We start from the raw sequence: 14451 nt of genomic DNA, 5'->3' as shown, positions 1-14451 counted from the left end.
GTTTAGATCTGGAGACTGGCTAGGCCACTCCAGGACCTTGAAATGCTTCTTATGAAGCCACTCCTTCATTGCCCTGGCGGTGTGCTTGGGATCATTGTCATGCTGAAAGACCCAGCCACGTTTCATCTTCAATGCCCTAGCTGATGGAAGGAGGTTTGCACTCAAAATCTCACGATACATGGCCCCATTCATTCTTTTATGTACACGGATCAGTTGTCCTGGTCCCTTGGCAGAGAAACAGCCCCAAAGCATGATGTTGCCACCCCCATGCTTTACAGTAGGTATGGTGTTCTTTGGATGCAACTCAGCATTCTTTCTCCTCAAAACATGACTAGTTCTGTTTCTACCAAACAGTTCTACTTTCATCTGACCATATGACATTCTCCTAATACTCTTCTGGATCATCCAAATGCTCTCTAGCAAATTTCAGACATGTAATGGCTTAAGCAGGGGGACATATCTGGCACTGCAGGATCTGAGTCTCTAGCGGCATAGTGTGTTACTGATGGTAGCCTGTGTAACGTTGGTCCCAGCTCTCTGCAGTTCATTCACTAGGTCCCCCCCGTGAGGTTCTGGGATTTTTGTTCACCGTTCTTGAGATCATTTTGACCCCACGGGGTGAGATCTCGTGTGGAGCCTCAGATCGAGGGAGATTATCAGTGGTCTTGTATGTCTTCCATTTTCTAATTATTGCTCCCACAGTTGATTTCTTCACACCAAGCTGCTTGCCTATTGCAGATTCAGTCTTCCCAGCCTGGTGCAGGGCTACAATTTTGTTTCTGGTGTACTTCGACAGCTCTTTGGTCTTCACCATAGTGGAGTTTGGAGTGTGACTGTTTGAGGTTGCGGACAGATGTCTTTTATACTGATAACAAGTTCAAACAGGTGCCAGTACTACAGGTAATGAGTGGAGGACAGAGGAGCCTCTTAAAAAAGAAGTTACAGGTCTGTGAGAGCCAGAAATCTTGCTTGTTTGTAATTGACCAAATACTTATATTTCACCGAAATTTGAAAAAAATTTCTTTCCAAATCAGACAATGTGATTTTCAGGATTTGTTTTCTCATTTTGTCTCTCATAGTTGAGGTCTACCTATAATGTCAATTACAGGCCTCTCTCATCTTTTAAGTGGGATAACTTGCACAATTGGTAGCTGACTAAATACTTTATTTTCCCCACTGTATATGCCCCCATCTCACCCTTGCTCCTCATACTGTCTCTTCAAATTTCTCCCGCTCCCCATATTGTGTCTGCACATGTCCCATCCTTGCTACCCAAGCTTGTTTCCTCAAATCTTCCCCCGTTACACTTAATCTTCCCCACTCCCGTTACAATAAATCTCCCCCACCCCACCATACTAAATCTCCGTCACCCCTCCCCACACTAAATCTCACCCTACATGAAATCTTCCCCCTCCCCCACACAGAGAAAGTCTCCCCCCACAGAGTAAATCTCCCCCACACTAAATCTCTCCCCCACAGAGTAATTCCCCTCCTGCCACGCTGAATGTCCCACCGTTACACTGAATCTTCGGTGTATTCAGCTCCATTAGAGGCTGGAGCACTTACCACCGATGTTCTTCGCGCACCTCTGTGAGTCGGTGAGTGATGTCAGCAGCGTGATCATATGACCTGATCACGCTGCTGACGTTGCCCTGACCTGGTGGTCAGAGCTTCAATTGTACTCGCGCCTGAAAGACGTGAGTACAATTGTTCACTGGGAGCCTGCACGCTGCACCTTCTCTGAGCTAGCTGTCAGCTTGACAGACGGCTCAGAGAATGGCCGATTCTCAGTCTGGGGGCAGCAAAATGCAGCCGCCAGGGGGAGATACCTCGGACCGCAGTATTAGGCGGCCCGACGGTTCCCTCTGCCGGATATGCCTGGGGCAGATGCCCCACCTGCCTCCCCCCTAGATACGCCTCTGCACCAAATACTCAACATGTGGACATGGCTTAAGTGGAAAGTTTGTAATTCTTTTATCTGTCTATTCCCGAGTTCCTCCTGACTGATGTATTGCCACAGACTACATTAAAGATGAATGTACAGGGAAACAAACAGCCTATAAAATGGTGCATTAAACCCAATAGCAAAATAATTTTTACCCCAAAATATAAGTATTTAAGTTAAAAAAATGTCCCCTTTAAAAAATATTTCCAAAAATTGTCCACTTTAAAAATGACCGTTCACAGTCGTTCATCCTTTGGAATGAAGTTGGACATGTTTAATTTTTTGGTTCAAAAGATCCATTCATAGAAAGATTTTATTCATGCATAAAGTCATGCATAAATGATCTTTCGTTGAAAGAATATTCCCAGAAAGATCATTTGTTTATCTCCCGATGTCAGAGTTGAACAACTGTAAAAGGCAATATGGACTAAAATGTGTATGGCTATTTGCATTATGATCATTCACTAAAGATCATTCAACCAGTAACATAGTTTAAAGTTGTCAAGTATTTGGACAACCCTTCCTAAATGCAACATATAAAATCAAAACAACACATACTCACCTACTGGATCAGCTATGAGTCTGCCAGTACTCTTGCGATATTGTTATGTCGTGAGCATTGCATTCTGTCAGTGGCTGTGACTCGCCCAGGGGGGGATATGGGGGAAACTCGGTACCCGGGCCTTTACCTTCTTGGGATGTCACGGCAGTCGGCTCCCGGGCCCGTACCCTGGGGTCACTCTTTAAAAAGGGGTTTGTTAACAGTTTTGTCTCGTGACGCCACCTGTGGTTCCTGGTAATGGGTACCGGCGCTGCTGCAGACCTCTGGAGCAGATGTTAGGGCAGCTGGGTTGGTGCGGCTCTCCACAGGCAGAGCACAGCTCCAGGGCAGTGTAGGTGCAGATGGTGATGCTGGGCGTTGTAGTGCAGGAGCAATAGCGTGGTAGAAATAACTGACAGAAACAGTGGGGTGCAGTCATCCAAGTTTACTCACAATTATTTAGGTTCCTCAGGTGGCACTATTCAGCTGACAGTCTCCCACATCGCGTTGCATTTACCAGGCAGGGGTTCAGCACTCCCTCAAGTATCTCAAGAGCACTTAACGGGACCCCTTTCTGTATGTTCCTTTCTTAGCCGACTTCCCGCGCTGGGTCTTCTCCCTCCTGCCCTGCGCCCCGCCACACAAAGTCCCGATCAGGTACCTTGAGATCCCTCTGGGCAACTTGAAGTTCCCGGACCTGGCTTGGTGCCCTTTTCGGTGGCTTAGGTGCGAATGTGGCAACTGCACCCTGAAAGTGCAGAAGCCTCCGGTTTTCTAGCTGAGACCTAAAGTAACTCGGCTAGTCCAGGGACCGGTTCCCTTCTTGCGACCTAATCCCTCTGATGCCTGGCAGATTCGGGCGTACGGGTGCCGCCCTGCACTCACCGTAGCCCCTGGGATCCCTTCAGAGCTCCGGCAAAGCCCCTGCTCCTCTCACTTCTCCTCCTCTGACTTACTGACTTGTCTGACTGACCCTCTAAGATGGCTCCCTATAAATATATACCTCCTCTTCAAGTGCACCCCTGGTCTACGTCCTCCACCCACACCCACTACATGGTTCCCCCTCACTTTTGGTTGCCCCCACTCCAGCCAGGGACAGGGCAGCAGAAGAAGTGCATAATGCCCTTCCAGCCGGCCTGGAGTAGTGTAGTGTTGAGTGCAGGTGTTGGGGTCCCGGGCAGTACTCCATCCTTACCTGAGAGAAGGAGATGCCACACCTCTGGGTGAGGTGCAGTACCTCTGTGGCGACTGATCCCTCAGGGGCGCCACATTCCCCCCCGGTAAAACACAGCACATCCGTGGGCTGGAACAGAGTAAAACACGGTATATTACAGACATGCAATTTTTAGATGCATCACATATAAGATTATAAACAAACGCTTTCTTCCCTTTATGGGAGGCACTTTTTCTTAAACGTTACTGGTTACTTTTATCAAAACATTCTAAAACTTTCTTCAAATATATAAAACATTTTTCATATAAGACATTCTTCTTAAAGTTACAGTGAGTCCAATAACCAGGTGTCCATCTCACTGGTGAAGGTGCAACATGAGCAGCATGAGGGACCCGACTGAAAACCCTCAACGTAGGCCCTGGGCGTGGCTACAGGACATAAGTGATCCAGGTGTTGGACCACGTCTTCGGCCACGCCAAACGGGTTTTTGTTCAGTGGTCTTTTAATGTAAGACCAATAGGGGGCCCTTTAATAAGTGCAACTATTTACAATGGACAGTTTTTGGCTGCTCATAGTCCTCAGCCTGCAAGTCTTTATACCCTCATGGGTAACTAAATGTACATTTTTAACCTTTTCAGTTCACACACATAAACAAATTTTCCTACTGTACCCTTACAGGTAACTATTTTACAATGTTCAGTCCCACTTACTGTACTTAGTAGTGGTATCCCCGCCTGGGGGGGTACTGCTGTTTTTTGCCGACTGACCCAGCCGGGTCATCAGCCTCAGGCTGCAGGGGTATGTCCTCTTCCTCCTTGACCACATGATGCACTTGGAGGGCATACCACCCGCTTTCCCCGTGGTGCATGGTATAGGTGACACGGTCACCGGGGTAAAGGTTTTGGTCGAGATGGCCCTGTTCAAGGTGGGGCTCGACATCCCGCCGATTAACAAAAATGTCCCGATCAAATTGTGGATCCCGGATAAAGCCCTATCCGGCTTCCAGGTCAAATTTCACTATTAGTCCCTCCGCACGGGGACTAGGCCGGACGGATTCTGACTGGTGGACTTGAGCTTTGGCGGCCTTGTTCCGGGCCTCCATTTGCTCCCAGCGCACCCGCCGGGTGCGCCGTTCCTTCGCCAGCTGCAGGAGTTCTTGTTTGCAGAATTCCTCCCTCTGCAGAGCTTGGGCCTGGGTCTCCTGTGGGAACCCCATCAGGTCCCCCCCGCGGTTGTCCCACCTAAATTCTTCTTCTTGACGGGCAGCCGGGGGTGCTAGTGCAGGGATTAGAGGGGGTTCTTGCTGGTCCTCATATTTGGTGGACCAGTCAAAGGAGGGGGCTCCGTACACCCACTCGGGTGTCGGGGCTGGCGGTTCTGGGAGGGAGCCGAGCAGCAGGTCCGCGGAGTCGGCACCCGGGGTTGGAGGTTCCGGGCTCAGAAGCTGCTCCAGAGCGTACGCGCACGGGGACGGAGGGTTCTGCAGGAGGCCCAGGAGGAGGTCAGCGCTTTCAGCGCCCGGGACAGGGGAACTTCTCCTACCTGCTCCTGTGCTGCACACGGCCTCCTGGCGCTCATCAGGCTCCGCTGGGGCTGGGGTACCGCTGGTGACACGCAGCGCTGGCTCCCGCCGGGCTGCGATCTTCGCCAGCAGCTCCTCTTTCCACCTTGCAACTGCTGCCTGCTGGGCCTTCTCCAGTTGCTGGCTCAGCTCCTGCACTTCGGCTTGGAGGAACTTGGCATCCTCCGGGGACAGTTTGGATATTGCTCCCTCCAGGGTGAGGGGGGTCGCTTGTTGCTGCAGGCCAGGGGCGGAGGCTCGGTCCTGGCTTACGTCCATGCTGGCTGCCGGCTGCGGTCTGTCTAGACTGGTTAAGACCACACCCTGCATCAACTGCTTCTCTCCTCCTCCTCTCCCCTTTCGGGGGCGGTTCCATGGCAGCCTGTTGTCGGTCACTCCTAGGAGCGGCCCCCCCACTTTGATTGACACATCTACTTACATGGTCACTGTTGCTTGGGGCGGGCCTCGCTTTTGGCGCCATTCTGGGACCCGGCCCATGATGGGAGGTGATTCCTTGTTGTCTTTGAGTACGCCCATAATGGCGCCCGTTCTTCTGGGGCGGGCGCCACATTCAGTGAAGAAAAACAGTCTCTAGGCGCACAATACCCGGTGATAACGGGTCTGTTCGAATCCTGTTCGTGACGCCAGGAAGAGCTGACTCTCCCAGGGGGGGATATGGGGGAAACTCGGTACCCGGGCCTTTACCTTCTTGGGATGTCACGGCAGTCGGCTCCTGGGCCCGTACTCTGGGGTCACTCTTTAAAAAGGGGTTTGTTAACAGTTTTGTCTCGTGACGCCACCTGTGGTTCCCGGTAATGGGTACCGGTGCTGCTGCAGACCTCTGGAGCAGATGTTAGGGCAGCTGGGTTGGTGCGGCTCTCCACAGGCAGAGCACAGCTCCAGGGCAGTGTAGGTGCAGATGGTCCTGTAGTGCAGGAGCGATAGCGTGGTAGAAATAACTGACAGAAACAGTGGGGTGCAGTCATCCAAGTTTACTCACAATTATTTAGGTTCCTCAGGTGGCACTATTCAGCTGACAGTCTCCCACGTCGCGTTGCATTTACCAGGCAGGGGTTCAGCACTCCCTCAAGTATCTCAAGAGCACTTAACGGGACCCCTTTCTGTATGTTCCTTTCTTAGCCGACTTCCCGCACTGGGTCTTCTCCCTCCTGCCCTGCGCCCCGCCACACAAAGTCCCGATCAGGTACATTGAGATCCCTCTGGGCAACTTGAAGTTCCCGGACCTGGCTTGGTGCCCTTTTCGGCGGCTTAGGTGCGAATGTGGCAACTGCACCCTGAAAGTGCAGAAGCCTCTGGTTTTCTAGCTGAGACCTAAAGTAACTCGGCTAGTCCAGGGACCGGTTCCCTTCTTGCGGCCTGATCCCTCTGACGCCTGGCAGATTCGGGAGTACGGGTGCCGTCCTGCACTCACCGAACCCCCTGGGATCCCTTCAGTTCCTGGAGCCTTCATCCCTTGCTCCCACACCTCTCTCAGCCTTGGGCATGACAGGCCGAGCCTGCCTCCCGAGAAGAGCTCCGGCAAAGCCCCTGCTCCTCTCACTTCTCCTCCTCTGACTTACTGACTTGTCTGACTGACCCTCTAAGATGGCTCCCTATAAATATATACCTCCTCTTCAAGTGCTCCCCTGGTCTACGTCCTCCACCCACACCCACTACATGGTTCCCCCTCACTTTTGGTTCCCCCCACTCCAGCCAGGGACAGGGCAGCAGAAGAAGTGCATAATGAACTTCCAGCCGGCCTGGAGTAGTGTAGTATTGAGTGCAGGTGTTGGGGTCCCGGGCAGTACTCCATCCTTACCTGAGAGAAGGAGATGCCACACCTCTGGGTGAGGTGCAGTACCTCTGTGGCGACTGAACCCTCAGGGGCGCCACAGCTGCTGTTGGGATGCATGCTCACACTTCCCTACAACCAAAGTGGCTCAGACAAGGGAAGTGTGTATGAGGGCCTTAAAGGGGTTATCCCCTTTCACCTACAGTGGTGGCCAAAAGTATTGGCACCCCTGCAATTCTGTCAGATAATAGTCAGTTTCTTCCTGAAAATGATTTCAATCACAAATTCTTTGGTATTATTATCTTCATTTAATTTGTCTTCAATGAAAAAACACAAAAAGAATTGTCCTAAAGCTAAATTGGATATAATTCCACACCAAACCTAAAAAAGGGGGTGGACAAAAGTATTGGCACTGTTTGAAAAATCATGTGATGCTTCTCTAATTTGTGTAATTAACAGCACCTGTAACTTACCTGTGGCACCTAACAGGTGTTGGCAATAACTAAATCACACTTGCAGCCAGTTAACATGGATTAAAGTTGACTCAACCTCTGTCCTGTGTCCTTGTGTGTACCACATTGAGCATGGAGAAAAGAAAGAAGACCAAAGAACTGTCTGAGGACTTGAGAAACCAAATTGTGAGGAAGCATGAGCAATCTCAAGGCTACAAGTCCATCTCCAAAGACCTGAATGTTCCTGTGTCTTCCGTGCGCAGTGTCATCAAGAAGTTTAAAGCCCATGGCACTGTGGCTAACCTCCCTAGATGTGGACGGAAAAGAAAAATTGACGAGAGATTTCAACGCAAGATTGTGCGGATGGTGGATAAAGAACCTCGACTAACATCCAAACAAGTTCAAGCTGCCCTGCAGTCCGAGGGTACAACAGTGTCAACCTGTACTATCCGTCGGCGTCTGAATGAAAAGGGACTGTATGGTAGGATACCCGGGAAGACCCCACTTCTTACCCCAAGACATAAAAAAGCCAGGCTGGAGTTTGCCAAAACTTACCTGAGAAAGCCTAAAACGTTTTGGAAGAATGTTCTCTGGTCAGATGAGACAAAAGTAGAGCTTTTTGGGAAAAAGCATCAACATAGAGTGTACAGGAAAAAAAAAGAGGCATTCAAAGAAAAGAACACGGTCCCTACAGTCAAACATGGCTGAGGTTCCCTGATGTTTTGGGGTTGCTTTGCTGCCTCTGGCACTGGACTGCTTGACCGTGTGCATGGCATTATGAAGTCTGAAGACTACCAACAAATTTTGCAGCATAATGTAGGGCCCAGTGTGAGAAAGCTGGGTCTCCCTCAGAGGTCAAAGGTCTTCCAGCAGGACAATGACCCAAAACACACTTCCAAAAGCACTATAAAATGTTTTGAGAGAAAGCACTGGAGAATTCTAAGGTGGCCAGCAATGAGTCCAGACCTGAATCCCATAGAACACCTGTGGAGAGATCTCAAAATGGCAGTTTGGAGAAGGCACCCTTCAAATATCAGGGACCTGGAGCAGTTTGCCAAAGAAGAATGGTCTACAATTCCAGCAGAGCATTGTAAGAAACTCATTGATGGTTACCAGAAGCGGTTGTTCGCAGTTATTTTGGCTAAAGGTTGTGCAACCAAGTATTAGGCTGAGGGTGCCAATACTTTTGTCTGGCCCATTTTTGGAGTTTTGTGTGAAATGATCAATGATTTGATTTTTGCTTCATTCTCTTTTGTGTTTTTTCCTTGCAAGCAAATTAAATGAAGATAATAAGACCAAAGAATTTGTGATTGCAATCATTTTCAGGAAGAAACTGAGTATTATCTGACAGAATTGCAGGGGTGCCAATACTTTTGGCCACCACTGTATATTTTGCTCACAAGTTTGCTATATACTGTAAGCTTTTCTTAACTTCCTTGGGTCCAGCACTGCCTCTCCGCCACTGCTCCAGTGTCTCTGCTGATTGGCTGGATCCAGGGAGGATCAGTAAAGCCCACCGTATGCTGAGAAATACAGTCAGATACTTATCCATCATGCAATACCATCAGGGAGGCGTCTGACTCCAAATTTGTTCTGCAGCAGGACAACGACCCCAAACATACAGCTAGTACTGTTAAGAACTATCTTCAGTGTAAAGAAGAACAAGGAATTTCAAAAGTGATGATATGGCCACCACAGAGCTCTGATCACAACATCATCGAGTCTGTCTGATGATCTGAAGCCTCTGTCACTCCAGCTCTATTCCCCACCCAGTGTCACCTCTTACTTGACTGACAGCCTCTATGCCCTGTGACTTCAGGCAAAGGGGCCGTCAGTCAAGCAGGAGGAGGCAACGCTCTTTTTCCTATTTTCTCATTTTGCCATGAAGGGGATTTAGTCATCCAGATAATCTGAACCTTGGCCAAATTATAATTTTACAAGTTGCTTAATTCCTCTGAGCAGCTGCTGAATTTACCTGATATATAAATGAGGCAAATTATAGCAGAAAATACGTTTATTCAACCTTACTTATAAAAGTATTGAAGACTCTGAAGGACCTGCATATGGGTGTATGGCTAGCAGACCATTTACCTGTAGCAGTGCCAAGCAGATGTCTCTTGTGGCTAGTACAGGTAACTTGTCACACTCTGATAGATGGAGAATGGATCTGCTAGTACCATTAAGACATTAACCTACTATGTTTCATCTATATGTTCATAAAGAGTTTTAAGCCAGATAGAGGTCAAGTATTGCTTACTAAGAATGTGGTGGGGCATGGGTTAATGAAGTCTTTCTATCCCCCTGAGATCAGATGGTATGTCACACTTGCTGTATTCTTCTGTCTCACATGTCCGTTGCAGCTCACCACCACAATTCCAAAAGTATGACGTGAGACCCTCAATTGTTCTTTTGCTTTGTGCAGAGGGGTGTGACTCTTAGACAATAGAGCCCAAATCTGGATTGGGGGCTGGAAAAGGGACAGGTGTACTTATATAAATATGACATGTGCAATTGTATAAACAGAGGTGTAATCAGAGCTTTCTCTAAAATCTGCCTCTACCATCTGCCTTCTTCTCGGTGAGTACCACAGTGACATTATTCACAAATAATAGCTGCTCCTCCAGAAATCGATAAAATGTACAAAGTCCTTAGTCGTGTCTTTCCGTCTTATTTAGCACAATCATGGGTGACGCTGTAATGGCAGAATTTGGGGCTGCTGCTCCATTTCTGCGAAAGTCTGACAAGGAACGTCTGGAGACCCAAACTCGTCCCTTCGACATGAAGAAAGATATTTTTGTTCCTGATGATAAAGAAGAATATGTGAAAGCCAAAGTGACCAGTCGTGATGGAGATAAGATAACAGCAGACACTGAAAATGGGAAGGCAAGTAGCCCTTAAAATTCTTTTCTAATGGTGTCATATAAGAAGTATGACTATGGGTGAGGTCCAATCGACAGAATTGTTTACTTGTGTTCTTGTATATACTATACATATATATATATACTATACACTGTATGTATTATTACTTGTGTTCTTGTATATACTATATATATATATATATATATATATATATACAGTGTATACAAGTACACAAGTAAACAATTCAGTTGATTGTAGCCATATATATACATATGTATGTATATATATACTTATGTATATTATACATATATATATATATATATATATATATATATATATATATATACATACTCAAATATGTTTGTATTTCAGACGGTCACAATAAAGGACAGTCAGCTTATGCAACAAAACCCTCCCAAGTTTGATAAAATTGAGGACATGGCGATGTTGACCTTCCTGAATGAACCAGGTGTGCTGTACAACCTCAAAGAGCGTTATGCAGCCTGGATGATCTATGTGAGTATCGGTCCTATCACTGTCACAAACAGCTACTCCAGTCTGCTGTCTACCTGGTATCATTCACCTGACTTACCGTTCTGTTTGAATGCTATTACTTACCTGTCCTTGTTATGTCACATCTGCTAATACATATGCTAGAGTTCCAATTTATCCCGCACCAATCTGATTTAATCTATATAAATGAATTAAGAATTGGATGATAAAAGTGGACACCATTTACATATGCACAGGATTCATCTACATGTCTAATCAGCAATCACATAACCTCTACTTTTATCCTCTATGCATTTCACGTTATTTTCTCGGCTCTCAGACATATTCAGGACTGTTCTGTGTGACGGTGAACCCCTATAAGTGGCTTCCTGTGTATAATGCAGAGGTTGTGGCCGCTTATCGTGGGAAGAAGAGGACTGAAGCTCCACCTCACATCTTCTCCATCTCTGACAATGCCTATCAGTACATGCTCACAGGTCAGATTCTTCTAGTCTCTGCTTTTTATATATGTGATATTTTCAGAATCGGACTTTTTACTTGTATGGAGTATTATTTTGCCAAATATCTATCTAACAATGGTTAGTGTTCTGCCTTAGCTAAATAATCAAGATATATAAATGGATCAAAGGGGTTGACCAGGTAAACAATATTGATGACTCATCCTTGGGATAGGTCATCAATATCAGATTAGTGGGAGTCCAACATTCCCACCGCTCAGCTATTATTAGCTCTGGCAGTGGCCGGATATACTGTAGCATTCGCCGCCTGGCATTGCAAATCACCTCCCAATTAAGAGAATCGTTTTATGCACGTTTCATAGTTTTTAAGGTTGAAAGTAGACATAAATCCATCTAGTTCAACCTAGAGCCTAACATGTTGACCCAGAGGAAGGCAAAAACCCCATGAGGAAGATGTTAATTGCCCCATATTAGGTGAAAAATTCCTTCCTGACTCCACATACGGCAATCAGACTAGTTCCCTGGATCACCGTCCCACTACAGAATCTAGTACTTATAATTTGTAGTTCCCTGGATCACCATCCCACTACAGAATCTAGTACCCATAATCTGTAGTTCCCTGGATCACCGTCCCACTACGGAATCTACTACCCATAATCTGTAGTTCCCTGGATCACCGTCCCACTACGGAATCTAGTACCCATAATCTGTAGTTCCCCAAGATCACCGTCCCTCTACAGAATCTACTACCCATAATCTGTAGTTCCCTGGATCACCATCCCACTGCAGAATCTAGTACCCATAATCTGTAGTTCCCTGGATCACCGTTCCTCTACAGAATCTACTACCCATAATCTGTAGTTCCCTGGATCACCGTCCCTCTACAGAATCTAATATCCATAATCTGTAGTTCCCCTAGATCACCGTCCCTCTACAGAATCTACTACCCATAATCTGTAGTTCCCTGGATCACCATCCCACTACAGAATCTAGTACCCATAATCTGTAGTTCCCTGGATCACCGTCCCACTACGGAATCTAGTACCCATAATCTGTAGTTCCCCAAGATCACCGTCCCTCTACAGAATCTACTACCCATAATCTGTAGTTCCCTGGATCACCATCCCACTACAGAATCTAGTACCCATAATCTGTAGTTCCCTGGATCACCGTTCCTCTACAGAATCTACTACCCATAATCTGTAGTTCCCTGGATCACCGTCCCTCTACAGAATCTAATATCCATAATCTGTAGTTCCCCTAGATCACCGTCCCTCTACAGAATCTACTACCCATAATCTGTAGTTCCCTGGATCACCATCCCACTACAGAATCTACTACCCATAATCTGTAGTTCCCTGGATCACCGTTCCTCTACAGAATCTACTACCCATAATCTGTAGTTCCCTGGATCACCGTCCCTCTACAGAATCTAGTACCTATAATCTGTAGTTCCCTGGATCACCATCCCTCTACAGAATCTAGTACCTATAATCTGTAGTTCCCTGGATCACCGTTCCTCTACAGAATCTACTACCCATAATCTGTAGTTCCCTGGATCACCGTCCCTCTACAGAATCTAATATCCATAATCTGTAGTTCCCCTAGATCACCGTCCCTCTACAGAATCTACTACCCATAATCTGTAGTTCCCTGGATCACCATCCCACTACAGAATCTACTACCCATAATCTGTAGTTCCCTGGATCACCGTTCCTCTACAGAATCTACTACCCATAATCTGTAGTTCCCTGGATCACCGTCCCTCTACAGAATCTAGTACCTATAATCTGTAGTTCCCTGGATCACCATCCCTCTACAGAATCTAGTACCTATAATCTGTAGTTCCCTGGATCACCGTCCCTCTACAGAATCTAGTATCCATAATCTGTAGTTCCCTGGATCACCGTCCCACTACAGAATCTACTACCCATAATCTGTAGTTCCCCGGATCACCTTCCCTCTACAGAATCTACTACCCATAATCTGTAGTTCCCTGGATCACCGTCCCTCTACAGAATCTAGTACCCATAATCTGTAGTTCCCCTAGATCACCGTCCCTCTACAGAATCTACTACCCATAATCTGTAGTTCCCTGGATCACCATCCCACTACGGAATCTAGTACCCATAATCTGTAGTTCCCTGGATCACCGTTCCTCTACATCTACTACCCATAATGTGTAGTTCCCTGGATCACCGTCCCTCTACAGAATCTAATATCCATAATCTGTAGTTCCCCTAGATCACCGTCCCTCTACAGAATCTACTACCCATAATCTGTAGTTCCCTGGATCACCATCCCACTACAGAATCTAGTACCCATAATCTGTAGTTCCCTGGATCACCGTTCCTCTACATCTACTACCCATAATCTGTAGTTCCCTGGATCACCGTCCCTCTACAGAATCTAATATCCCTAATCTGTAGTTCCCCTAGATCACCGTCCCTCTACAGAATCTACTACCCATAATCTGTAGTTCCCTGGATCACCATCCCACTACAGAATCTAGTACCCATAATCTGTAGTTTCCTGGATCACCGTTCCTCTACAGAATCTACTACCCATAATCTGTAGTTCCCTGGATCACCGTCCCTCTACAGAATCTAGTACCTATAATCTGTAGTTCCCTGGATCACCATCCCTCTACAGAATCTACTACCCATAATCTGTAGTTCCCTGGATCACCATCCCTCTACAGAATCTAATATCCATAATCTGTAGTTCCCCTAGATCACCGTCCCTCTACAGAATCTACTACCCATAATCTGTAGTTCCCTGGATCACCATCCCACTACAGAATCTAGTACCCATAATCTGTAGTTCCCTGGATCACCGTCCCTCTACAGAATCTAGTACCTATAATCTGTAGTTCCCTGGATCACCGTCCCTCTACAGAATCTAGTATCCATAATCTGTAGTTCCCTGGATCACCGTCCCTCTACAGAATCTAGTACCTATAATCTGTAGTTCCCTGGATCACCGTCCCTCTACAGAATCTAGTACCCATAATCTGTAGTTCCCTGGATCACCGTCCCTCTACAGAATCTAGTACCCATAATCTGTAGTTCCCTGGATCACCGTCCCTCTACAGAATCTAGTACCTATAATTTGTAATTCTATATTTTTCAAGAAAGGCATCCCAGCCCTCCGTGT

At 47.0% G+C, this 14451-nt stretch overlaps 1 protein-coding gene across 1 annotated transcript in view; it reads left to right on the top strand.

Annotated features, from left to right (window-relative positions):
- Positions 1 to 9883: 9883 nt before the first annotated feature.
- Positions 9884 to 14451, top strand: part of LOC141255119 (myosin-7) — a 42331-nt gene continuing 37763 nt past the window's right edge. Inside the window, exons 1-4 of the mRNA XM_073671069.1 lie at positions 9884 to 10042; positions 10141 to 10348; positions 10697 to 10840; positions 11157 to 11313. Of these exons, the coding sequence (XP_073527170.1) occupies positions 9969 to 10042; positions 10141 to 10348; positions 10697 to 10840; positions 11157 to 11313 (583 nt within the window). The 5' untranslated portion in view covers positions 9884 to 9968. The remainder of the gene's footprint in view (positions 10043 to 10140; positions 10349 to 10696; positions 10841 to 11156; positions 11314 to 14451) is intronic.

This window comes from Phyllobates terribilis, unplaced genomic scaffold (assembly GCF_046119375.1).
Source record: "Phyllobates terribilis strain yellow unplaced genomic scaffold, ASM4611937v1 Scaffold_1__5_contigs__length_1240528914, whole genome shotgun sequence".
NCBI classification, from domain to species: domain Eukaryota; kingdom Metazoa; phylum Chordata; class Amphibia; order Anura; family Dendrobatidae; genus Phyllobates; species Phyllobates terribilis.
Note: the sequence above shows the minus strand (reverse complement) of the source record. Positions and strands in the feature narration are given on the sequence as shown.